The sequence below is a fragment of the Poecilia reticulata genome, unplaced genomic scaffold (assembly GCF_904066995.2).
Source record: "Poecilia reticulata unplaced genomic scaffold, P_reticulata-male-v2 Scaffold_31, whole genome shotgun sequence".
NCBI classification, from domain to species: domain Eukaryota; kingdom Metazoa; phylum Chordata; class Actinopteri; order Cyprinodontiformes; family Poeciliidae; genus Poecilia; species Poecilia reticulata.
In genome coordinates this window covers 298-26,306 of record NW_027675129.1, presented here as the reverse complement: position 1 = coordinate 26,306, position 26,009 = coordinate 298, and the positions used below count along the sequence as shown (strand labels likewise).

At 42.5% G+C, this 26,009-nt stretch overlaps 1 protein-coding gene and 1 long non-coding RNA gene across 4 annotated transcripts; both read left to right on the top strand.

Annotated features, from left to right (window-relative positions):
* Positions 1-8,331: 8,331 nt before the first annotated feature.
* LOC145550294 (uncharacterized) lies at positions 8,332-11,059 on the top strand. 3 transcript variants are annotated; one of them, XR_014086198.1, is made up of 4 exons: positions 8,332-10,262; positions 10,405-10,476; positions 10,633-10,676; positions 10,910-11,059. It is a non-coding gene; the product is annotated as an uncharacterized LOC145550294 (long non-coding RNA). The 3 variants fall into 3 exon arrangements; XR_014086199.1 differs by having other exon boundaries at positions 10,399-10,476; XR_014086197.1 differs by having other exon boundaries at positions 8,332-10,476.
* Positions 11,060-13,474: 2,415 nt separating this feature from the next.
* LOC145550291 (protein NLRC3-like) lies at positions 13,475-22,229 on the top strand. The gene is made up of 5 exons (XM_081604328.1): positions 13,475-13,786; positions 14,829-15,110; positions 15,541-17,356; positions 19,690-19,869; positions 20,806-22,229. Exons 1-5 carry the CDS (start codon positions 13,759-13,761, stop codon positions 20,993-20,995), a joined length of 2,496 nt encoding a protein of 831 aa, XP_081460454.1. The 5' UTR covers positions 13,475-13,758; the 3' UTR covers positions 20,996-22,229.
* Positions 22,230-26,009: the final 3,780 nt, after the last annotated feature.

Sequence of the window (26,009 nt, the reverse complement as noted above, 5' to 3'; positions counted from 1 at the left end):
GTGTCTATATCAGCCAGGCCCGTGCAGACCACTAAAGGGGCAGATGCTCAAAAAAAAAAGGGCACATCTAACCGCATTCTAGGACAGAATATTAACGAAGCCTCTCAGCTTTCAGAGTTTAATAAACTATGATAAATTACAAAAATGTGACATATACAATCAAAGCTAAGGAAAATCTCTACACAGAGACATGCATTAACAATTAAATATTTGCTTTTGTTTTTCTCTTATTTCTGCAGTTCCACGTTAAAGTTTGATGCAGCTCTGCTTTCCTGAATGGACCGTCTTCATCTCCACTGCAGCAAACAGGCAGATCTGTTTATAGGTTTGTTTGGAAAATAACTTTAAGTTCACAAGAAAAAAATTTGTTATTTAATTTAAAAGAAGTTTTTAAAACAAAACAATTTGTTTTTTTAAAAAAAGGAAATCATTACAATTCCAAAAGTTTTGATTACAATTTTATTTTACTTAACTGAGGTTAGTTTTTTTCCCACATTGAATAATGGGGTATATGCCATGAGAGGTGGTGACGTATTTCCGTTTGAATTTATGCCACATAGGTTGGTTCCGGGTCCTGCTTGCTCCTAATGTTTTTACTCAAAGCTGGAAGATCTGTACCATGAAAAAGACGCAAAACTTAAAATATCTGTGAGCTACTGGTACAACAATGGAGTTTTGTGGTGTGCCGTTGTGTCCAGTAATTAGCCGGTACCATCCAGTGCTTAGTTTTTTCATTTTCCTGCTGATATCAAGGCGACAGCGGACCATAGCCAAAACTTTGCCACTACAGCTAACACCCGGTTTGTAGCTGCCTGCTATTTCAAAGCTTGAGAATATTGAAGATCCAGTGTCAGAAACGGGAAGACGGAGGTTAAAAGGGAGCTGTATGTGCTTCGTTCAGTAAAATAATTTGTTGGAGGAAAATAATGCTGGAGGAAATCCACTGCTACGGGAACAGGCTGAGAACAGAGGCAGCGATTCGGCACAAGGTCAGTCAATACGTGTGTTGATGCGTTTGTGTTATATGGAGTATGAAATTATTTTAAAGCAACTCCTAGGCTTTTGTTTATATGACAATTATATAAAAAACATTTAACATGCAGTCGAAGCGACACCGAAGACGGTAATTTAAGAACAACCGAGAGCAGCAACGCTTCAGCCCAAACCAGTCAGTCAGATTAAGGTCCAAAACCTTCGCTTTACAGCCGTTTAAGTGGCACCGACCCACATAAAAAACCCACAGAACAAGTGGTAGAAATCACGTATTTCCCGAAAATATGACATCTACCTTTGCTGTTTAATAATTATAATCCACATTAGAGTGAATTTTTCCACTTGGCTGCTATAATTTGTTCTTGCGTTACACAACGTAATTTCTCTTTTTTTTCCCCTCTGAGATTCTGCTTAGAAAATGAGGTTATGACTGCATTTTGTTTTTAAAATGGTAAATTTAGGTTTGCCTCGACTTTTATAAACTAATGCCTCTTGTATGCATCATTTTTTTGTATTACTGTTGTCGAGAAAAGTCGAGCTCATCCCACTTCCCCATGCTGGAGATTTTAGTTTAATAGTAATAATAAATAAAATTACCTTAAAATTAATTACACAGGTGACATCAAGACCCAACAATAGAGTCAGACTGTAATAAAATGAATCTGGTTGTGTGTGTTGTTATTGTGTCCTGCAAACTTTGCTTTAATTCTACTTTTTTCTATTTAATCATAAAAAATCAAAGTCAGGCAGAAAGAGAGTCATGAAACAGGAAGCTGGTTTCCTGAAGAAAAGCGGAAGTTTCTTTCTTGCATCAGGCTAAAAATAGTTCAGACCATTCCTTATTTTAAAGCATTAAAGGTTTTTAAAGAATAAAATCTAAACATTTTGAGAGATTGGATAAAACCCAGAGTAAAATACTTAAAATAATGACTTATAATTATGGCAATAATTAAAATTGGTTTAACCAGTGGTTGATGTTGATTTGATTATAAGAATATTTACACTTACTCTTACACTTGTGGAAGTACTTAAAGGTAAAACAAGAAACTGTAACATGGTATCGGATAATTAGAATAATGGATATTCTTGGTTTTTGTCAGAAATGTCTGTAAGAACTCACATTATGATTATAATAAGAGTAACTAATAAGTTATGGTTATTATAACGGCACAGCAACAAAGCTAGCCAATGTAAACGCACCAAAAGGTGGATAAACCCTTTATAAGGTGGGTGCAAAAGAGGAATCTTTGGTTGGATCCTTCAGGCAGCTTCGAGCCAAGACGGAGATGGACAAAGAACTCTGCAGCTGAAGAAGAGCCGGGGCCACAGAGCCGGAGACTGTTCTGCACATGGGGACCAACCCGTTAGCCCCGCAACATGTGGCTTCAAATCGCACTTCTCTCAACAGCTGGGTTTAGACCCCCAAAGACAAAGACCAAGGCAAAGATGAAGATAAAGACAAAGGCAAAGAACAAAGGCAAAGAGGAAGAACTGGTGTGTTCCTTCCGTGGGACCAGAAAGATCGTGAGACGGGTAGAAAGGAGCTACAGAGCTGCAAGACAAGAAGCTGAGGACCGCTACGCACATGAGGAAGTCACCCTGAGGCCCGAGACCTGCCGCTCTAAGTCAGTACTCTTCCTGTACTGGGAACCTCCTGCTGCTGCAACACCTTCTTCATCATCAGGCCAGTTCTGGGGTTCAAAATGCCAAACTCTGTCCGTCTCTCTCAAAGTTTCCCTTTTTTAGTTCTCAGTGTCAGCATTAGGGAAAGATAGGCTAGATTATTGATTTTACTTATTTGATTATTTCTGCTAGTGAATTAAGCTGTACTGACTCTTGCAAAATTGCCTTACTAATAAAATAATTAGCATTTAAGAAAATCTAAAAGATGTTGTGGACATTCAATTAATGAGTCACCTTAAAGTTCTTTGATGGTTGTGAAATAGCTATAAAGTTTGATTCTGGGAGGAAAAGTAGAAATGTTTTATAGGTTGCTTTTAGCCAAAACTAAAACAACACCCTTGGGACTCGCCCGAGTCACTAAAACCAACCTGGTTCAGTAACAAGTGCACGTTGTAATAAAGAGAAAGAGCGACCGTTAACAGGTGTGCTCTGTGAAGCTAGTTGATTGCAAGCTACTCAATCTGGCTAATTCACAGGGTGAAAAAGGTGGGACATCTGGAGGGGGAGGTCGTTAGAAACCAGGCTAGTCTTTCTCGACGCCAGCTTAAACAGAGTTTACTCAGTTCTGAACAGGGTAAAATCCCATCAGATTTAGAAAACTCAAATTACCCGTTAGATGGAGAGCTGGCTGCACATCTCCCTCCTCTGAGAAGAGGAAGTAGAGTGAGAGAGAAGGGGGGGGAGGTGTTGCGCAACAACACTGTTGGTGCAGGTTGTTGAGAAAAATTATTTTGAGTGTTTAACACAGTTTAAACCTTTTAGAACGAATTTCTTAAGTTTGAACAGGTTTGTGTTAGTGATTTAAAACCCGAAGAACTATTGCTGGGTTAAGTATTTAAAGTACAAAGGAGAATAGAGGATCTGCAAGAGAATTTCGGCTCAGACCCCTGGGGTCTTATCATTAAAGACAGGAGGTCATAAATCAACATATGCAGGAAGGTGGAGGACAGTATCACTTGAATTACTCTGAGAAAGGGAACTTTGGTCGGTTCACGTAACCAGGATGAGAATTCTTCCAAAACTAACATCTGACATGGTGAAAAAACTGAATATAACATAAAATGTTTTAAATCACTAACATTTAATTTGTAAGACATTTTTCTTAGTTATTAATAACATGTTTTGACTGAAAATTCTATTATCTTGTTTTAGAATTAACTTAGTTAATGATGAATGTATTTGAAATTGTATTATTTCTGACTATATTAGAATCACATGAAAATGTTTTTAGTATTAGAAAATACTTAGGTTTATGGTGAATGAATGTCTTAATTCTTATTTGTTTCTAATTCCTAATTAGAAACAGGAATTGTACTTCATTATTTTCTGTTGATATTATATCTATTGCTTTTGGTTTGATATCAGGACTAAACCTTGGAGATGCTGAGTGCAGAAGAACAAATTGGGTTTTTGGAGAACTTTTCATTGAATTAAAAGTACAGTATTAAAGGTTTGTTCCTGGCAGAGCAGAAGAGAAACCAGAATTTCACAGCTACCTGTGAGGTTCCTGCATTTGTTTCTCTTGGCCCAGATGGCTGTAGAGCCGGATAGCGTTAAGAAAATAAATTTAAAATAAGTTTGTTTTAGAATTTATCATGACTTGATTGAAATACCATAATTATAGTTTTAAAATTTATAACATAGTCTGACCTATTGATCTATATTTTACTGTAGTTAAAGCAGATGGTTTGTCAAGATCTCCGATCTGCTCTTTGTTTATTGGGAAACAATCAGTAGGAAATTCTAGCTTTTCACACTGATCTGTGAAAGCCATAAACCACCATGAATTCGGAGAGTCTGCTTACACCTTATTTAACAAAAGGTGTTTGATCTTGTGAACAAATTGCGGGACTTCTTCTAAATTTAAAAGGGCCAGAGATGCCTTCCAATTGGTCAAGTAGAGATACGCCTTATTTGAATACATTAAAGAGGAAAACACACCTACAGGTATAAAAGTTTGTGCACAAGGGAAACATTTTAGAAAAAGCTGATTTATTTTACTTCTGCACCAGCTCTTTCTCCAAGGATGTCCTTGATATTTCTTTGTCTTCTTGTCTCAGGTAACAATGTTTGTATCTGTGTTTCTTCAATTTCCTGTACTATCTTATACTTTCTTCTGATTGGATTAAATTCTGTAATTCTGTGACGTCAACACGCATTGTTGTGTTTTTGTCCCCGCACGTGGCCACGCGAGAGAACCCGGGATCAAAAGGAAGAATCAGAGCCAGAGTTTTGAATGTTAAGGAAGAATTTTTATATTACAATTAAATTTAGCAAATTTAAATTTAACTTAAGCCTCCCTGGTAAGGTCTATTCAGGGGTCCTGGAGAGGACGGTCCGTCGGATAGTCGAACCTCGGATTCAGGAAGAGCAGTGTGGTTTTCGTCCTGGTCGTGGAACACTGGACCAGCTCTACACCCTCAGCAGGGTCCTGGAGGGTGCATGGGAGTTCGCCCAACCAGTCTACATGTGTTTTGTGGACTTGGAAAAGGCGTTCAACCGTGTCCCTCGGGGGGCCCTGTGGGGGGTACTCCAGGAGTATGGGGTACCGGGCCCTTTGATACGGGCTGTCAGGTCCCTGTATGACCGGTGTCAGAGTCTGGTCCACATTTCCGGCAATAAGCCGGGCTCGTTTCCGGTGAGAGTTGGACTCCGCCAAGGCTGCCCTTTGTCACCGATTCTGTTCATTACTTTCATGGACAGAATCAATAGACCAGCCGAGGTGTTGAGGGGATCCGTTTTGGTGGCCTTAGGATCGCATCTCTGCTTTTTGCGGATGATGTGGTCCTGTTGGCTTCATCAGATCGTGATCTGCAGCTCTCACTGGAGCGGTTCTCAGCCGAGTGTGAAGCGGCCGGGGTGAGGCTCAGTGCCTCCAAATCCAAGGCCATGGTCTTGAGCCGGAAAAGGGTAGAGTGCCTATTCCGGGTCAGGGGGGTCGTCCTGCCTCAAGTGGAGGAGTTTAAGTATCTGGGGATCTTGTTCACGAATGAGGGAAGAAGGGAGCGGGAGATCGACAGGCGGATTGGGGCAGCGTCTACTGTGAAGCGGGCGCTGTACCGGTCCGTCGTGGTGAAGAGAGAGCTGAGTCAAAAAGCGAAGCTCTCGATTTACCAGTCGATCTACGTTCCCACCCTCATCTATGGTCATGAGCTTTGGGTCATGACCGAAAGAACGAGATCACGGGTACAAGCGGCCGAAATGGGTTTCCTCCGCAGGGTGGCTGGGCTCTCCCTTAGAGATAGGGTGAGAAGCTCGGTCATCCGGGAGGGACTCAGAGTAGAGCCGCTGCTCCTCCACGTCGAGAGGAGCCAGTTGAGGCTCGGGCATCTGGTCAGGATGCCTCCTGGACGCCTCCCTGGTGAGATGTTCCGGGCACATCCCACCACGAGGAGGGGAAGACCCAGGCCACGCTGGAAGGACTATGTCTCTCGGTTGGCCTGGGAACGCCTTGGGATTCCTGGAGGAGCTGGAAGAAGTGGCTGGGGAGAGGGAAGTCTTCTGAAGCTGCTGCCCCCGCGACCCGACCTTGGATAAGCGGCAGAAAATGGATGGATGGATTTTTACATTGAAGTAGTAAAATTTGTTTATATTCAGAATTAAAAAAAAAGCTAATTATAAAAATGTTTTAAAATGTAAATGTTTATGCATAAAACTCTTTTCTATGGTTAAAGTTCAGAATATGCGCCTGCAGGATGTTATCGGAGGGCAGCAGATCCTGCTGCTCCCTCTCTGCCGACCTTAGAGTGGGAGCAGCTCTTGGGTCTTTTTTTTAACTTGAAGTAAAAAATTTTTTTATAATTTCTTAAATTTTAATGATCAAATCGTCTTTACAATTAACAGATTTGTGGAGAAATAAATATATAATACATGTGAGACTGTGGGGGTCAAAGGGCACCCAAAGCTTAAATCTTATTGGTCAGTTTGCTTTTGTTTATTTGGCGGCTCGGCACTTTTCTGTAAGCTAAAACTGAATGAGGGGAGTTTGAACCTCCCGCAGTTCTAGAAGCGGTTTGCATGCTGGTTGAGCTTTTTACCGTGTTCGGTTCTGACGGGTCGCCGGTTATGAGCTTTTTGATGTTTCCCGAACCGGACAGTTAGCGGGTCACCCGTTAGCTGACATCTGCCGCTCCTACTTAGCGTCGCTCTAACACTGTGTGTTAAACAATTTAATCTAGTTGAAACGTTTCCAAAAGAGTAAAAGCTAAGCAAACAATGTTGCTTCACCTTCTCCTCCTCTGCACGTCTGACACCTGAACCGGGATCAACATCCTCCTCTTTCCGTGGATCACAGGTCGGCTGCGCTTCCATGTATTTATTTGTATTTAGCATCGTTTGTGTTAAAAGGGTTCGCTGCTTTAGTGGTTTAAGTTTATGCTGGCTTTGTGCGAGGCGCACATGATGCACATTGGAGAGATGCGCACTTAGAGGTCAGGTGCAGGGATAGTTTTGTGCTACCTTATAAACTGTCGGACATTTTTTTCTCGACATCTGGTGTCAGCCAGCAGATGTCTCTCTGCACAATTTGTTAATAATAAAGAGGGTTGGATAATAAAAATATACAATAACTTTTCTATTTTTATTTAAAGGAAAATCCCACAGTGCGTCCAGCAGCTGCAATAATCCAGACTGTCACTTGTGGGAAATTTAGAAGCACGCAGAAAAGCTAAGAAATGGAATCAAACTTAAAACTGAACTAAGAACTTCTGATCACATAATAGCAATTAACCATAGCTGCCATGGTAATAATTACTGATAATTATTGTCTGTAGTCCCTAACATTAATATGATTATATCGCATGTAACCATATGTATTATTGTTATAAAGGCTGAGCCAAGAAAAGTAGTCCTTCGTGTTGCTCTGGACCCGTGAAGTAGCTCGAAGTCTCCGAAAGTTTGGTGACCCCTGCTTTATAGCCTTAAACAGTAGCATCAGCTAACATGCTAATGCTAACACGTAACAGACAAAGCTATACAGTAACATTTAAAACTTCAACAAAGTTCACACCTCCAGGAATCGGTTCTCAATAGCATAAAGTCCAAACCCTCTGTACGAGGGACAGAGTGAAAACATGGGGGTGTTTATTACCAGACGAGCCCGGTCTCGATCCGCTGCTGATTCCTGGCGCCATTTTTGTTTCTCGGCTGTTTCAGCGAGTTCAGGAACTGAACAAAACGCCGCTTCTCAGAACATCCGCTAAAGCTCAAAAAGCGGCTCTAATAACTTCATCAGGGAACTAATAAACTTATTTACAGGTAAATAAATACAGCGACCTTAAACAGCCGCGCTCCTGCGACAAAACATTCAGGTTCACCGGAATCATTACGGTCCGTTACTCCAACAGGCGGGTTGGGGAGCCGAATTACTTCTTCTTCTTGTGTTAGACCAGCTGTACTAGTGCATTACCGCCCCCTGCTGGACAGGAAATTAATGCGGAATACAGTAAAAACTCAAGTAGTTTCAGAATTATCAATAATTATTAAACTAAATAGGTAAATTAATATTAGTTAACTAAATTATATCTGTTAGTTTCACCTGCTATTTTTCTTGCATCACTTTCAAACATATTTTCAATTGTTTATTTCAGGAACAACAGATCAACCTAAAACCAGTTGGGAAGCTTTCCTGGGTTTTTCACTTACAGGTAATGAAAACGTGACGTTAGGATATCACACACCACCATTAAAAAGCATATTTAATACAGAAATATGGGCTTAATGAAGATAAAGATTAATGTTCGGACCTGAAGTTCACCAAACGTCTGAACATTCAGTCACTGAAGGAAAAAAATAATATATTTCTGTATTTTATTTAATGACCCAAATGTTAGAAAACATCTGAACTTCAGCCAGTAGAAACAAACCTGACCTTCCATTCAAGTGATGGTTATATTATAATGTTTTCATTGTCGTTTCTGCTTAAATGTCAAGTTAAATAATTTAGAACAAAAACGACTAAAGTGACGAGGTTTAGATCTAATCTGGGGATATTTTAGCTCAGAGTTAAATTAAATTTATCAGACTGAAATGAAGAAACTGGGCCAGTTAGTTTACATATTTAAGCAATAATAACCTGAACGACCCGAGTGGAAACAGCAACATTCCCTAAAGCTGCAATTAACTTCATTCAGTTTCACAAAATTTAAACCACAAATTATTTTGACCATATTTTAACCCAAAATGAGAGAAAAATCTAAATTATGAATCTCCTCTCATCTCATTGCTGTTCAAACACAAATATGTATATTTAGTCCAATCAAAGCTACTTTTTTAATCATCAACAGGGATTAAAAAGTTCAATTACAGATAAAACGATACAAATAAAGAAATCATGTTTTCATTTTCAGGGTAAAAACCAGTTTATACAGTCATATTGTATAATCATGTTAAATTAATTCAGTTAAAATAATTGCTGCATTAAACAGACTGACCCAATATAACTGACTGATTCCAATATAACATTTAACTTACTAACCACACATTCAGCCTGTCAAGGAAATATTTAGTTTACAAACTAAATATTCAGCTAAATATTTAGTTAATTAGCTAATTAGCTAATAACTAAATGTTTAGTTTGCAGCCCAACTATGTAATTAACGAGCTAAATATGTTATTGGAGAACTAAAGGATAAGCTTCCCGACCACATGGTTCACAAACTAAATATGTATTTGGCACTGAAATTATTTAGAAAAGTGAAGCCATTAATTTCCTCCAATAACTAAATAATCCAAATTATTGCTGTGAATTTGTGACTGTAACCTTTTAAAACTACTAATGAACAAGTTGGAGGGAAACAGACATTATGACTTTTATATAAAATTATTATTTGAACCAAAGTATAAAAACAGGTGCAGTGAAATGTTTAAACGATCTTCTTACAGCAAATGGCTGATTATTAACTTCATCTGATTGTTTCTGCAAAACTTAAATCCTATAAAACATTTTGAATAATTCAGGAAATAAATCAGCTAATTGTTATTTCTGGTGGATTTAAACTTTTCCAGCTGATTTTTCTGCTGTTCATCAGAATCAGAGGATCTTAAAGTGCAGAGTGTCGATGGAGGAGCTGATCAGAGCGGCGCCCCCTGCAGGCCGGGGAAGCCGTCACAGTTTGGACCTGGGGGTCCGGTCCAGCAGAACCTTCATGTCCAGCAGAGCCTCCTCCACGGCCACCGCCAGGCCGCGGCATCCGTTTCCCCGCAGCTGTTGAACGCCGACACGGCGAAGTTTATGTCATCAGTGGAGCAGGAGTTTAAATCAGCTTTTTCTGAAGGACAATTTTGTTTCCACAAACATTATAATTAATTTTATTTGTCCTTTGTGGGTTTTTATTTAGCTTTGTGCATTTTATGAAATGCACAAAGCTAATTTTTAATTACGCATTTATTTTTATATGAATCAGGTTTGACCTAACTATCAAACTTCCAATCGGTCCTGTCATTCTTGTGCTCTGTCATAATCTCTATGAAAAAGTTTGTTCTTTAATCGTTTGCTGCTATCGTGTTTTTCTTCTGTTTCTCTAGATAGGAGAGGAGTTTAAAATGATAAATAGAAAACAGTCTGACACAAGAAAACTAAAGACATGGTAAGCAATTCTAACTTAATTTAAAATGGTTAACATGTACTAATATTAATACTTTTGTACATGTTTGATGGCTTAGTAAATACTTGAGTTAGGGAACAGTAGAACCAGATTTCCTTGACTTTTCTTTTTTAATAAGCAACAGCTTAAAGTGGCTGTTGGAGACAGACTGCTGGGTTTTCTGATACAAGCCGAGTGCAGCACAGGGAAGGAAACGGTGAGGAAGTTGAACACAGATATTTGTTTATAAAATAAACTATTCTCTTTTTTTATTATGATTTGAAATTAATATAACAATTAACATGATTTATTAGATGCTTAACTATGGAGTACATAGTGACTATAATTTCCTTGACCTTAATTTCTTCATCAGCCTTGACTGGGATGAAGTGACTGAGAGTGGATCCAGGCTTGGAGGTGGAGATAAAAGTTCTTTATTGGATTAAATTTATATGAATGAAGCAAAAACAAATAAATAAATAGAGAGGAAACTTTGTCCAACTGTAATGATTTACTTCTTGGAGTGATGCATGGAGCTGGTCTGGTGGTGGGATTCCCATCTGATGTTTTGGATCTTCAAGCAGTTGAGTTGGATGTTAGCAGACCAGCTTCTCCACCTCATTTCACAACCTGCTGCCTTTTGTCTTCAGGTTTTCTCTTGCACAAAAAAGGTGGACTTCTGGGAAGCATCCAATTTATGGACTGGAATTTAATAGACTGAGCCTGGAGTCTCACAGAGAAGGGAGGTCCCACTGCATAACACCAGGAGGTCTTGGTTTTTCCCACACCGGATGAAGGAGCTTCAGCAGAGCTTCATTGGAGTCGGGCATAATATGCTCGGAGTCCTGGAACATGGGAATCTCGTGCTGAACCGAGGATTCGAACGCTGCTGATGGAGGTAAGACCAGATTTGTATCCAGGAGTGTAGAGGATGAAGCATCAGCCATGGAGCAGGGTCTCGTGATGGTTTGTCCATCTGTAGTCTCTGAGGTTGGAGCAGATGAGCTTCATGCTAGTTGATTAGCTTCTTGCTGTCTTCTCTTTTGAGGCTTTCCTCTTTTAACACCAACCATTTTTTCTGTCAGAGCAAGTGGTTCTTCCTCTAAAATGCAACAAGTAGAATGACAGGGCCTCCGAAAATCTTTAAAACAGAAAAACAGAAATCCTGCACCTTGATCTCTATTGGCTCATAAACTAATAAAAGTGGGATGGGGCATCTGCAGGGGAACAGGAAGATAAGAGCAGTTGGGGGTGGGGGGGTGTATGTGTGTGAGGAGGAGTTGCATCAGCAAACTTGCAAAAGCCTAAAACTTTCCATTTAGGGAGGAATAACTGGGGCCAAAGGTCATGTTGCCAGAATTCTGTCTGTCTCATTTTGATAAGAACTTAAATTTTATATGATGAAAGGGGGGAAGGTGGCGGGGGGTCTGACATGCTCATTATTCACCATTTGATTTAAGAGAAGGTTCCAGAATCCTGTCTGTTTTATTTTGATAACTTAATTTAAATCAAAAGACATGTTCTTAGACGATAAGCAATGTATATATATAACCTTATTAATCAGACAAGGTGATATAAAACCTTATTAAAACAGATGTTCAATACGATAAGCATTTTATGACGCAGATTTAACAGACGGTCGTGTGCGATATCATCGATTTATTGATTTCGATTTGGGCGTGGCATTTTAATCCATCAAACTCGATTCATTAAAATTTGACATAAACTTGTACTCTATATTTTCATGATGCTGGGCTACTGATTATCCCTCTGTCTGGACACAGGGTCAATAGAACCAGTTTAAAAGCTAAAACGAATGGTTATATGCCAGACATGGTAAACTGGGATGCACTTGTCAAATTACCCTGGTTTCTGTCATGGTGGGTTTGAGGTTCTTGACCCACATGCAGAAACACTCAGAGAGGTAAAGGATTAGTAAGAGGGTTCCAGGGTCCGAGGATTACTGCACACAGGAAGAGAGCAATGATGAGTTCAAATGCGGAAGGGGATTTCAGTTCTGAGAAGGCTCTGACAGTTCTTACTTGTAGTTAACTGGAGAGCGAGCGGGGGGGAGGCGAGGGTTTTCCTAGGTTGTTTGCAGGTCGGGTGGTTCAAAGGGCTGGAGGGCGGACAGGTTCGTCTTCCTCGTGAGATCGAGAGGGAACAGTGCAAAGACGTCACGAGAGGATTCCTCCAAAACTCAGATAACTCAAAAGGTCCAAGTGGAACTCGAAACGTCCTGGAGAGGATTCACAAAGAAAAGGTTAGATCAGTGATAGACCAAACTTTTAGCATCATATTGAAGAAACAACAAAATCAAGGGGTTAAATACTTTTATTTAAAGTCTGATACACTTGTTGCTCAACAGTGTGCAAAGAACGGATAGTGTCTGTACTCAGAAGCCGTTTTCAACAGGAAATGCAGGCTGTTCAGAGCTGTAATAGGAAGTGGCCCAGTCACATCGTCTCAGCGCCTGGCCTCAGTCTGCAAGATGTTGCTTAGACATGAGTTAAAGGTTAAGCAGATAAGTTTTCAGTCCCTACCTGCATGTGGAAAAGAAATTGTATAAAACAGGAGAGTGGATCCAGGCTTGGAGGTGGAGATAAAAGTTCTCCTTTTATCTCCAGTTACTCCTGTCAGAGCCCACTCTGACATTGTCAAGTGTCTATCTGCAGATGTTATTAAAGCATTTGTTTCTTGAAAACTTTTGATTATCAGCAGCTTTTTTTTGAAAAATCATCTTTTAAAGATTTTTCACTCCACAATTTTGGTGCTGCAAACAGCATCTCTTGCTGGTGCATCCAGCAAGGACTGATCAGAGAGGGCTGATCACCGCTCAGCTACAACAACAGCTGTTTCCCCTCCATACCTCCAAAAGGTCTGTCAGGGAGAAGTGGGGGTTCTACTGATTTCCGCTGTGAGGGATCAGTCACAACAAGAAAAACAACTTAAAGGCTGAGCTGAGTGAGGAACAAAAGCTTCTGAAATTAAGGTAAAGGAAATTTTGTGAATATTTTAAAGGGATATTGTGGTGGATGCTCCTACCACCACCCCACCGTGTTAGTATTTATTTCTTTATTAGTATAGTTTATAGTTTGTTACTTATTTCATTTAGACTAACGATTCTCAACGTGGTCGGTACCTCCCCCCCAGGGGGCGTTCAGAGGACGGCAGGGGGTGCTGGCGGACATTTTTACAAAAGGGGGCGATGGGATGCCTTTGGGGGCTTTTAGTCGAAGGTAAACTTTACACCTTACACAGGATGAAAAATGGGATTTTCGACAGCTATTGACACCTTGTTCTGCCGTGCGCATGGAGATTGAAGGCATTCGGCAAGAGCTTTTATTACATAATTATGTTTTTCTTTAGGGGTCTGTGCTTGTGTGTTTTAAATAAGTACTTTTAGGGTATTTATAGTTCCCATTCCAACTGCATGAAATAAACTATTCATGAAATAAAGTCTGAAACATAACGAATCTTCATGTTTTCCAGGTAAAAGATGGCAGCGAAACAGGAAGAGGATTTCGGTAAGTGATCAGAAGCAGAAACGAATAATCTTAAAGGAACAAACTGACCAATCACAGCCTGTTTTCACGCTTCCTGTTCAGTGAAGCTCTGGTGGAAACATTGTGAGTTTCTGTGAAACGTGAAGGTAAAAACTGAACTCAGATGGAAACTAAAATGAACCAAAGTGAAGAACAGGCCAGCAGCTCTGATACTTCAGGAATATTTACTATATACACTGATTAACTTATCCAGCAATCACATCATTTATCAGTAATTTATCTCAGACATTCTGTATGAAGAAAGAAAAGTGATGAAAAAGTTAATCAGTCAATATTTTCATCACAATATTGTTACGACTGGCTCAATGTCATAACAAAAACGGGAGACCATGCAGGGGTTAAAGTGTAGAAAAATGAATATTTATTAACAAAAACAACAATGGATTGTGGATATCAGTGGTGTAATGCAAATGCTTCGATGTGTTGTATGAGTGCATATGGAAGTGTTGAAGTGCCAAAACAAATACAAACGCAAATGTGCAAAAAGGAGGGGAGCTGCTGCCTGGCAACAAAACACCACAAGCGTCAAGCGGCAGAGTGGACACTGAAGGCGACCAAGAAGATGGAGACAGCCAGGTTTAAGTACTCTGCACTCCCAATCAACTTGATCAGCAGCACCTGTAAAGGGGAGGAGCACAAGGACAGACAAAAAACCCCTCAGCCCAGCCCTTAAGCCCCAGGGTTGTAACAATATTCACCAATAATATAATTTCCTTTTTTTCCTAAAATAGTGCAGCTCCATATTTAGAAGGTGTTTCTTTTATTGTTCTTCCTGCAGTGAGGAAAGAAAGTGATGAACCAGAAGCTTCATTTGGTCTCATGTAGACAGAATCAGTGGTCGTCACTCAGATATGAGGCAGAAACACAACAACAGGTTTAGACCTGAGGAGCTGATCAACAGACTCTGAATCTCTGGATGGAGCAACATGAATAGTTGATCTTCATCACATTCTTCTCTCAGACATCAGTTTGAATTAATTATGTTTCTGATTTCTGCCTGCAGAGAAAATACTTTTCAAGGTTCGCATTGAGTTTGTGGAAAGAGTTTCTGAGGAAATCCTGATTCAGCTCCTCGATGGCCTTGAGGCAGATGGCATCTTTAAACGTTCAGAGAAAGAAGAAATTCTTCAAAAGAACCAAACCAGAGCAAACAAGGCCCGGGACACCATCGATGCTGTGATGAAGAAAGGACAGAGAGCCAGTAGATTGATGATCAAACGTCTTCTCAACATAGATCCTACCCTGTCCAACCAGCTGAGTTTGTCCTCCAACTCCTCTGATTTAGGTTAGTCCCTTCACCAATCATGACTGGGTGGAAGTGAACTCATCCAACAGTGACTAATTATAACAAAAATAAATGGAGCATTATGGTTGCACTCCACCTGCTGGGCTGTAGGTCAGAAACTATAGAAAAGTTTTCCTGTAGATTGGCAGGAGGTGACTCTTAGTGTGAAAACACTTTGAATGTTCAGCATGATGTTTGTAGTCCAGTCAATTTATTAACAAGCAAAGCTGTACCATTAATCTCCATGACTCGTTTTCTTCATGATTTGAATGTTTCATGTTTCTTCTGAATGAAATCCTCCTCATGGTCTATAATTTGAATGAGTTCTTTGTTTAAACATCCTGATAAAGAAACAATCAAATTAAAATTCAATGAATTGAGTCTTAATTTGTTCAAGTGTTTCATCTTGTGTTTCTATCTCTTTGTTCAGATTTTGATGATCGATGTCAACATAACCTCAAAAAGTCTCTTCTGGACACGTTCCAATCTATCTGTGAAGGCATTGCAATACGTGGAGAGAAAACCTCTCTGAATGATATTTACACAGAGCTCTACATCTTAGAAGGAGGAACTGCAGGGGTCAACCAGGAACATGAGGTCAGACAGATTGAAACAACATCCAGTAATCAAGGAACAAAAATAAACCTGGAAGACGTCTTTAAACCCAACCCTGGTAGAAAGCAACGGATCAGAACAGTGCTGACCATGGGAGTAGCTGGCATTGGAAAAACACTGTTAACACAGAAGTTCACTCTGGACTGGGCTGAAGGCAGAACCAACCAGAACATAGACTTCATATTTCCATTCACTTTCAGAGAGCTGAATAACTTGAGAGAAGAAACTTTCAGCTTGGTGGAACTTATTCATCACTTCTTTGATCAAATTAAAGACGCAGAAATCCGCAGCTTTAAAAAGTTTCAGGTTCTGTTCATCTTTGATGGTCTGGATGAAAGTCGACTTCGTCTGGACTTCAAGAAGAATCCAGTCCTGACTAACCCTTTAAAGTCCACCTCACTGGATGTTCTGCTGACAAACCTCATCATTGGGAAACTGCTTCCCTCTGCTCTCCTCTGGATAACCACACGACCTGCAGCAGTCAGTTTGATCCCAGATAACTCTATTGACAGGGCCATAGAGGTCAGAGGGTTCACTGACCCCCAGAAGGAGGTGTACTTCAGGAAGAGATTCAGAGATGATGAGGAGAAGGCAAGCAGGGTCATCTCCCACATCCAGAAATCAAAAAGTCTCCACATCATGTGTCACATCCCAGTTTTCTGCTGGATCACTGCTAAAGTTCTGGAGCAAATGATGAAGACCAGAGAGGGAGGAGAGCTGCCCAAGACCCTGACTGAGATGTACATAGAGTTCCTGCTGTTTCAGTTCACAATCAAGGAGGAAAAGTATAAAGAAGGAGCTGAAGAAGCTCTAGAGAACAAGAAGCTGATTGAGTCTCTAGGTAGTCTGGCTTTAGATCAGCTGCTGGAGGGAAACCTGATCTTCTATGACAAAGACCTCAAACGGTGCGGCATCAACATCAAAGATGCTGCGTTGTTCTCAGGAGTTTTCACTCAGATGTTTAAAAAGGAGAGAGGAACGCGCAACATCTCCGTCTACTCCTTTGTTCATCTGAGCATCCAGGAGTTTCTGGCTGCCGTGTACATGCTCCACTGCTTCACCAGCAGGAGGTCAGAGGTGATCAAGATGTTCCTGGGAGAAAAATACAAAAAAACTTCTCTAGATGAGTTCATGAAGAAAGTCATGGAGAAATCCCTTAGCAGTAAAAATGGCCACCTGGACCTGTTTGTCCGCTTCCTTCATGGTCTCACTGTGGAGTCCAACCAGAGACTCTTAGAGGATCTGCTGGGTCAGACAGAGAACAGTACGGGAACCAGGAAGGGAATGTTAAACAAAATGAAGAAAATATTCACTGGTTATAACTCTTATGACAGAATCTCTCATGACAGAATCATCTCCAACCTGAAGGAGATGAACACTAACAGAATCTCTGCTGACAGAAGCATCAACATCTTCTACTGTCTGGTGGAGATGAACGACGTCTCATTTTATCAGGAGATCCAACGGCTGCTGGATTCAGGGAAGGAGCTCTCAGAGACTGATTGTTCAGCTCTGGCCTTTATGCTGCAGATGTCAGAGGTTCTGGATGAGTTGGACCTGGAGAAGTACAACACATCAGATGATGGACGACAGAGACTGGTTCCAGCTGTGAGGAACTGCAGAAAGGCTCAGTGAGTCCAGATGTTTTCATTGTGTGAATGCTGACTCAGCACTATTATCCTCCTGTTTCTTCAAGTTGATTCTGGATGTTTTTGACCTTTAACCACTTCCTTCATCCTCTGGATAATTTCAACCATTCAAACATCTAAACATTTAGTTCATCCAGGACATCTGCAGCTTCTGGTTTTTAGACATTTTGATCTTTTTAAAATATTTAACTTTTTATCAGTTTTCAGGTTGAAATGAATAGAAACCCCTTAACTCTAGAAAATGTTTGTTTTCTCTAAGATCCAATCAGCCAGAGAGACGTTTTAAACATTAATCTCCTCTTCACTGATTGAGCTGCTGCTCCATAATTCACCTTTTAGGATATTTGACTGTTTTTATAAAATAATTCTTTAGATTTGATGGAAATTTGGACCATTAAAACAAACCATTGCATTAATTATAAACTTTGTGAACAGTGTTGATCTGCTTCATCCCGTCATCATCCTCACCTCTTCCTCCTCCCACTAGTTTCCTCTGAGTTTGTAAATAAGTCCAAAATGTGGTGATTGTTGTCTGGTTCCAGAAAAAGTCCTGGTTTCTGTCAGATCCTCCCAAAGCTCTGAGAATCTGCTTCCAGAGCTGGAACCATTTTCATCATCAGCTCTTCATCTGCAGCCTTTGTTGAAGCTGTTAGCTGTCCTCCATGAAGACCTGCAGAGACATGAGCTTCGCCTCTTTATACATCCCAGCCTCATTAGTTCCTGGAGAACTTTCACTGCTTCACCATGAAGATGCTGCTGGACCCAAACGCTCCGTCTCCTCCAGGGGTTTTGCTCTTCAGCTCTTTAGGAGGTTAGCAACAATTTCTTCTGACGTCCAAACCTTTGTTCCTCTGAGACGATGGACAGACAGACCACTGCAGAGACATGAGCTTCACCTCTTTAGACATCCCAGCCTCTTTAGTTCCTGGAGAACTTTCACTGCTTCACCCACAACTGGGAGCATCATGTGTCTGGTCTGCTCCCAGTTTCCTCTGTGGCATTGTGATGGACCGAGTTAAAACAGGAGGAGTCACAGGATATTAATTAGAAAAATAGTTTTTTTTATTTTAACCCAAAGATTATAAAAGGACAAAAAGATGAACTGAGCTCATAAAAGAGGTCAAAGAAACAAAACTGAACTCTGGCAAAAATGTAAACAAACTGGCTGCATAAACAAACATAACTGACCTAACAAAGAAATGACACACAGGGGTTTATATACTGGCTGATCAGACCAATTAAGACACAATAGGGGTAACTAAACAGAATACAATTACAAACACAAAAACAAATAACAGTACAGCTAAGTTTGGCTAAACTAAAGACTCTCAAAATGAAAATCAAAAATATTAAAGTTTAAATACTAATATTTACTTAAATACGTATCTAAACAAAGAAACTACAACTTTCCCCTGCCAGCAGGAGCGAGTGGTCCAGTCCAATCAGCATTAAGCTGCTGAGCCTCGGCCTCCATCTTTTGTCTGGCCTCCAAGGCAGGTAAGTACCGGCAAAACACAAACAAAAGGTCAGTCTCAAGCAAACAAATTAAACTTAAGTTGATACAAATACACATGCTAACTAAATGTGCGCGCCAACATAAAGGACAAATGTATCCAAATCAACTAATAAATGTTTTACTGAAGCTAAAGTGTTGTGTTTGAATGAAAAACAAATTGTGCATAAAAGTTACCGACTTCAAAGTGTGGCCATGGATTTGGCCATCACAGGCATCATTTAATCATCTGCTGCTGGGAGCCGCGTTTCTATAGAATATGCTACTATTATTAATGATGAGGAGGATTCTAGATGCTGCAGCAGCAGATATGGGCTAAACAAACCCAGAGAGGCCAGAGGTCCACAGCAGGCTGGACTTCCTGCTCTGCTCACTTCATTTATAACTCACTTCCTGCTTGGTGGAAGATCTCAAGGAGCCAAACGGTCTAGTCCAAGTCTGTGAGCAGTTCCTCCTCCTCTCCATCATCTCCAGTAGTTTCCTTCATCCAGCTCAGTCAGCCTCTGCATCAGCTGCTGCAGCTCCTTTGAGGCTCTGATGCTGCAGAGAAACTGAACTTTCCTTCACAGATGATAGAAGATCTTCAACATCTGACTGAGCTGAAGGTCTGAGGACATGAAGCCTGGACCAGAACCAGAACCAGAACCTGGACTGTAGTCAGGAACTGCAGACTCTCTGTTGGGTCAAACTCAGATGTTGATCAGATGATGACATCATGATGACATCACTGTTATCATATTTTATCTGTTTATGATCCAGATTGATTTCATTAGAACTGAATTTATTTCTTCTCTCATCACAGACTTGGTGGCTGTTGGATCCAAAAGGCTGAATGTGAAGTTGTGGCTTCAGCTCTGAAGTCCAACCCACATCTGACTGAACTGGACATAAATCTGATCATCATAACTGAAGGTGGAGATTCTGATGTGAAGAATGTGTCTGAGATCCTGGAGAGTTCAGTCAGTAAAGTGAAGAAACTGGGGTTTGTTTTTTCTATTTATACAATAAAATCATTCATTGATACTTTGATCCTTAGTTTAATTAATATTTAGTTGTAATATTTTAAAACAACTTGTTTAAATGTCAGATTCTAATTTCAAACAGTTTGACCTTATAAATAAATTATTTCCTTATTTCAGACTTTGAGATTATTGAACCTTTTCAGTTTTTAAAATGTTTCTGACTGATGAACAAACTGAGTAAAATAATCCAAATGAAGTTAATGATGGAGATGTTTCAGTTTGGTTGGTAAAGATTCAGATGGTTTTATTTCTGATTCTCATCTTTACATCCAGAATGAAATGTTGATCCTCCAGTCGAGCCACAAACACTGACCAGTTCAGATCACCATTAATGAAACATCTAAGAAGTGACTGATTGTAGAAAAGCAAATCTAGATGAGATGAATGACAGTGAGGTTTGCAGCAGCAGCAGGTTCCTCCCTCTGTCCTGAAGCTGTGGTTCTGTTGGGCCGGGTCAGAGAGGAACCATCCTCTTCAGTCGGTTGGAGCCTCGTCTCTGTGATGAAGCTTCATCAGGTCTCGTCTCCTGAGGAAATAATGGCCTCCATTGATTTCAGCAGCTTTAAGAAGAACCCAAAGCCATTCATGAATAAACTGAGTGGTTCTGATCCGGTTACCAAGTCGGGTCTCCAGCCGATGATCAGAACCAGCAGAAATAGCTCAGCTCATCCAGGCTGCTGCTCAGAGAAAACTGAGTTTCTTTGTTGATCAAATGTTCTGGTTCTGCTGGTTTGGACTCTTTAACCCAGTTTGACTGGATCAGATGTTAGAATCAGTTCATCAAGTTTCTTTTACATTCAGGGAAATTAATTTTCTACATTTTATTATTTATTTGTTCATATTTCAGTTTTAACTGCATCCTGTTGGCTTCAGCTCATCTTTTATTCTTTATTCAGATTTTATGGCTGCAGTTTGTCAGAGACCAGCTGCACGTCTCTGTTCTCAGCTCTGAAGTCCAACCCGACCCATCTGACAGAACTGGGCCTGAGCGGATCCAACCTGGAAGGTTCTGGACTGAAGGAGCTCTGTGGTTTTCTACAGACTGAAGGCTGCAGACTGGAAACATTGAGGTTTGTAATTATATAATTATTGATATTGTCGAGGAATCTGGTATGAGTATGTGAGATCTGTCCAGGTATACGCAGAAAAATGGAATAAAGGCCTGGGAAATAACAGTATACCCTGAATAATGATTAAATGATGATTATAAGTGATAAGTGTTTATAAAGTGACAATACACAGGCCAATGAAGAAATGTCTGTAATGTATGATCAAAACATGTATTCTGTACTTTTGATTAAGTAAGTATTATAATAATGTATACTCTGTACTCCTAATCAGTTGATGTTCTGTACTTATACTCAAGTGAATGATAATAGTTTACATTATGAAAGGCTGGAGGTTATACTTTTGAGTCAACTAACAAATAACATGATTATATAAAATCAGCATGTATTATTAAAAACCATGGATACTGTGGTAAGGGAAAGAATACTTCTCACTGAGCAAAAGGCGAGGGGTGAGTCATCAAATGGGGAAGGAAGGCAAGGGTGCGGCAGGACCGGAAACAGATGGTCAAGGGGGAAAAGGGAACTGCCTCGATGAAAAAGGGAACTGCCCCGATGAAGCGAGGAGACAGGAATGAGTCATTGGAAACTTGAGAAAGAGCCCGGTACTTCCCACAGGCAGCCCTGCCTCGCAGGACATCAGGTACTGACATAATGCGATGGGCAGGTTCCATGGAAACACAGTGCATAAATACTGATGTACGGGACAGAACGAGCGTTCTTCGTCCGCAGCGCAGAAAAGGAGTCTTCAGAGGAAGCTGTCTAAAGATCAGCGGAGGATTACACCGAGGGACCAAGGGAAACTTACTCCACGACTTCACGCTGCCTAGAAGGGACGAGCTCCACCCGCCACCAACCCTGGTTCCAGATCTGACCTAATCCTCTGCCTCTACTCAACGCTCTCAACCCCGGCACAGCTGACTTGGGGAAGAGACGGAGGTCTTTAAAGACAGAGTCTGCACGTTCAATGGAAAGCGTGAGCCTTCTCTCCGCTTCTCTTCAGTGAAGAGGACTTTGCTCCGGCTGGACAAAGACTCTGACCAAGGACCTCAAAAGATTACAGCTGCCGAGACCAAAGACCATCGGGTATGAGTTGACCAGCTTCCCCCAAAGCCTCGCTCAGTGAATTCAGAAACCGGTTAGGAATGAGAACAAGGAAAGGAAGTGATTAATCCAAGTTGATTTCATTATATTTTTTTGCTTCTTTTATAACTTTTGGAAATTTAATCTGTTGTCATATGCCCCTGCTAAAGCTTGCTTAATAAAATTGTAATTCTAAAATTCTAATGAAAATTGTGAACAGTGAGTTTAATTGAGTCAGTCTTAATTATTGTTGGTTCTCCTAAGAACCAACAATAATTCCTAAGAACCAACAAAGCCTCTGGTGGTACTCACCAGAGGCTTTGTGTTTTCCTCTGGTGAGTGTTAAAATAATGACCCTGGGACTTAAATCTAAGTCACTAAATTTAATCTAGCCGTTAACAAGTGCCGTTATTTTAGGAGAGGAGCTACCGTTAACAGGAGTGGTTGTGGGGTTATGTCGCTGTGAGGGCTACTCAGCGGATTGCCCCTCAACTGTAAAGGGTCATAACTTCTGGATCGTAGGTAGTCAGAGCTAGACGAGTCCTTTCCGACCCCAGTTTAAACAGATAATTCTCCACAAACTATCGCTAGGGTAAGACCCGAGTTTCTGGGGGTTTTCCGGACCTGTTGGACAGAGAACTGGGCAGTAGTGAGTCCAAAGAGTTGTGAGGAGTGGGCGGGACTTACTATTTGGTAGTAACAGACATGGCGTCCCTGGGTGGGCCCCACCCTAATGAGTAGGAGGGCCCTACTTTGACCAAGTCAGTAAAAACAGACGAGAGGGTCTGAATAGCTCACTTGGGAGACCAGCTCTTAGGAAATAGAGTTGGGAGCGACTGATGAGGCTTATCAGTCGCGACCCTTGCAGTAACTGTACAGCGTGCAGGCGAGGGAAAAGCTTCCGCTTAAGATGAACAGCTGCATCAAGAAGGGAAGCCAGTAGCCAACCTAGCCTAGACCCATCCCTGCTCTACGGTACCCTGAGAGGCTTTGGGGGATAGGCGACTCGGAGACAAAGACAATCATGGATGACGCGGGCGAGACTACAGAGCACCGAACATCAGACATGGAACTGGAGTCCAGTACCTCCAGGACCGAGAGGGAGGAGGAGCTTCGCCTCACCCAAACCACGATACGGCAACTTCCAGTAAGGCTGATACTGTTGGGCGACGGGTACGACACCTGGACGATACCAAACCAGCGGATGCTCTGCCAAGCCCATCATACTGGAGACCCAAAGGGGTCGCGGATTCTGATGGAATTGTCATTGGAGCATCGACCGATCTACTTCTGCACCCAGCTCAGGGAGAGTCACAGGCTGGCGATCGCCCGGTGCCCAGTGAAAATCGTCAAAAGGACGGAAGTTAAAGAATGGCTAGAGTGGTTCGCCGACCTCCTGGACGAATGGCCTGACGGCCAACTACGGATGATGGACAGCCCGTCTAAGAAGTACGACGGCATAGTAAAGCTGGCGGCGTTAGCTGCCGGCGTGGATGGGATCCTGGTGGAACCTGGGACTCGACAAACGTCCCGCTACACCGAGTGCGCGGAAGTCTTGGAGAAAATTGAATTATACAAGGAAAAGAGAGAAGCGTACCAAGCAAGGGACCTTGTAGACTCGGAGGTGGCTGAAGCTCCTTCTCGGCAGACCAGCCGAGGCCCGTCCCCTCGGCCGGAACGGCCCCTGATAGACCTGACGGGGGACCACGACGATGAGGAGATCCAGAACAAACCCCCTGGGCCGTCGGGCCAGGGAGCCCCGAGCGGAGCACTGGCCTGGGATCTTGATGAGGAACAGTGGAGAGCGGCGGCAGAGGAATGGTCCCCGAGGAGTGACCCGAAAAGCAAGCCCATGCCGCAGGCCCACAGCACGGAGAGAAAGGCACCAGCTTCTCCGCCGCCGCCATCGGGAAACAGCTCGGACGACGAGGAGAGCGACAAGGACAAAAGAGGGACTTATAGCCCCAAGAAAAAGACTCAGAAATCAAACACCCGGAGAAGGCCCCGAGAACTGCCCCCGCTGCCAAAAAAAGCCATCAACATCAGACTGCAGACTGGGCTCAAAGTGCATCAACTCGTCGGAGAACCTTGGGAGATCGAAGGCGATGGGCTGATCGTATTCACGGATAAGAAATACAAAGTCCACAACCGAAAGTTCAGGTCAGAGCTTACACTCCAGGCTGGGGATGACTACCGGAAGGATCTACACCGGCTGAGAGCTGCGGACAGTAGGATGACGGACAGGGAAGTAGTCACAGTGAATGGCTACAACCTGACCTAAGGGGAGATTATTCTGGTCCCTATTGACGCTTATAAGAAAGGAGACAACCTCGAAGATTACCGGAAGAAGATGTGGCACGGCCTGGAGCGAGGACTTATAACCGCCCATAACCGACACATGCGAAGGGTTGTGGTGAGCGTGCAGGGACTAAGGTCACCGGATCTGCAGGGAGACACCGCTCAGTCGGTCGCGGAGAGAGGGGTGATGTCCATAGTCGCAACTAACAGCCACTTCTTCACTATTCGTGAGGTGGTGGTAGTAGTCGACCCCCAATTACATCAACTCCGGACCGAGCAAGGTGTGCGGAAGGCTGCGGAGACGGAGAGACAGTACCGCGCCGAACGCCAACCTCCAGAAACCAACGACCACCCCTGGGGGGTCCAGGGAGGTGACCTTCCAGGGGACACTCCGGTTGGACCAGCTAAAGTCATTAAGACGGCGAAAGTAAGATTGAGAACGTATCCAGTCGAACCGGCAGACAGGGCAGCAGAATACATCCGAAAGCTCTCGATTGAACCGGAAGACGAAGGACAACAAAACCATGATGTGGACCGGCCAAAGAAGGGACCGCAGGTGGACGTTGAAGACGGATTTACAAAACCGGCAAAGATCCAGCCGTTGAATGGCCCCTGGAGTACACCCCTTCGACAGTCGCAGTTCAGCGACATCAGCGACCCAGAAGAAGAGCAAGGGCAGCAGGAGGGCGAGGACCGTGCGGAGGAGGGGGAAGAGAGCGAGCATGAGAGCGCTTTTTCTGACCCATGACTCCCCCTGGCTAATTACAAACCACTCCGAACGGGCCAACATCGAGGAAAGAAGAATGAGGTGGAGGTATATGACATCGAAAGAACCTCCGAAAGACTGGCGAGAGACGTAACCTGGGGCCCAGTTCAAGCCAAAGATGGGAGACAGGCGTATGTACCGGAGGTCGGCCAAACCGACTATCGGGTACCGCCAGAATGGTCCAGCCACCTGGAAGACCGAGTTACCCTCGGGGTCGAGGCGACCGTGGGAGAATGGGCCAATATTCTGATGGCGCCCTCCCGTTCCACGCTGGCGGTGTACAATTCCCTGACTTCCAACTTCAAGATGAACTACATTGGAATCATGCATGACGTAATGCTGAGGCGTCTAAAGAAGGCCGCCTTTAAGCATTCCCGAGAGACTCAGCAAAGGCTGGATGAGGTGTCCGCCGACGAGGAAGAGCCACCAGATGCCTCAGCAAGGCCGACGGAGCAGAAAATCGAGAGAGTGACTTCTCCCCGGCTGGAGAGAGAAGTTGCTCAAAATCATCGCCTCGGCGGAGGTGGCCAGATTTAAGAACGATTGCGGAGATTTGGGCCAAAGGTTTGTGCACCAGATTGAAGGTGGGGTGCACCCCCCTGTTCGACAATACCCCCTGAATCCAGGAGCAGTCGAAGAAATGGACAAAATAGTGAAGGAGCTGAGTTCCCTGGGAATCATCAGAGAGGAACTCAACCCAATCACAAACAGCCCCATTCAGGCGGTAAAGAAACCCGAATCGGCAGGAGGGGGTTGGAGGCCAGTAATCAACTTTAAGGCTCTGAATCGGAGAACGGTGGCAAATAGAGCCAGCCTGATCAACCCACAAGGCACCCTGAAGACACTACGGGTCAAAAAATTCAAGTCCTGCATCGACCTGGCTAAT

Excerpts from the sequence above, each read along its gene's own strand:
- LOC145550291 (XM_081604328.1), top strand. The coding sequence starts at position 13,759 with ATGGCAGCGAAACAGGAAGAGGATTTCG. Across the intron at positions 15,111-15,540 it reads CTCCAACTCCTCTGATTTAG|ATTTTGATGATCGATGTCAA; the intron begins GTTAGTCCCTTC and ends CTCTTTGTTCAG. Across the intron at positions 19,870-20,805 it reads AGTAAAGTGAAGAAACTGGG|ATTTTATGGCTGCAGTTTGT; the intron begins GTTTGTTTTTTC and ends TTCTTTATTCAG.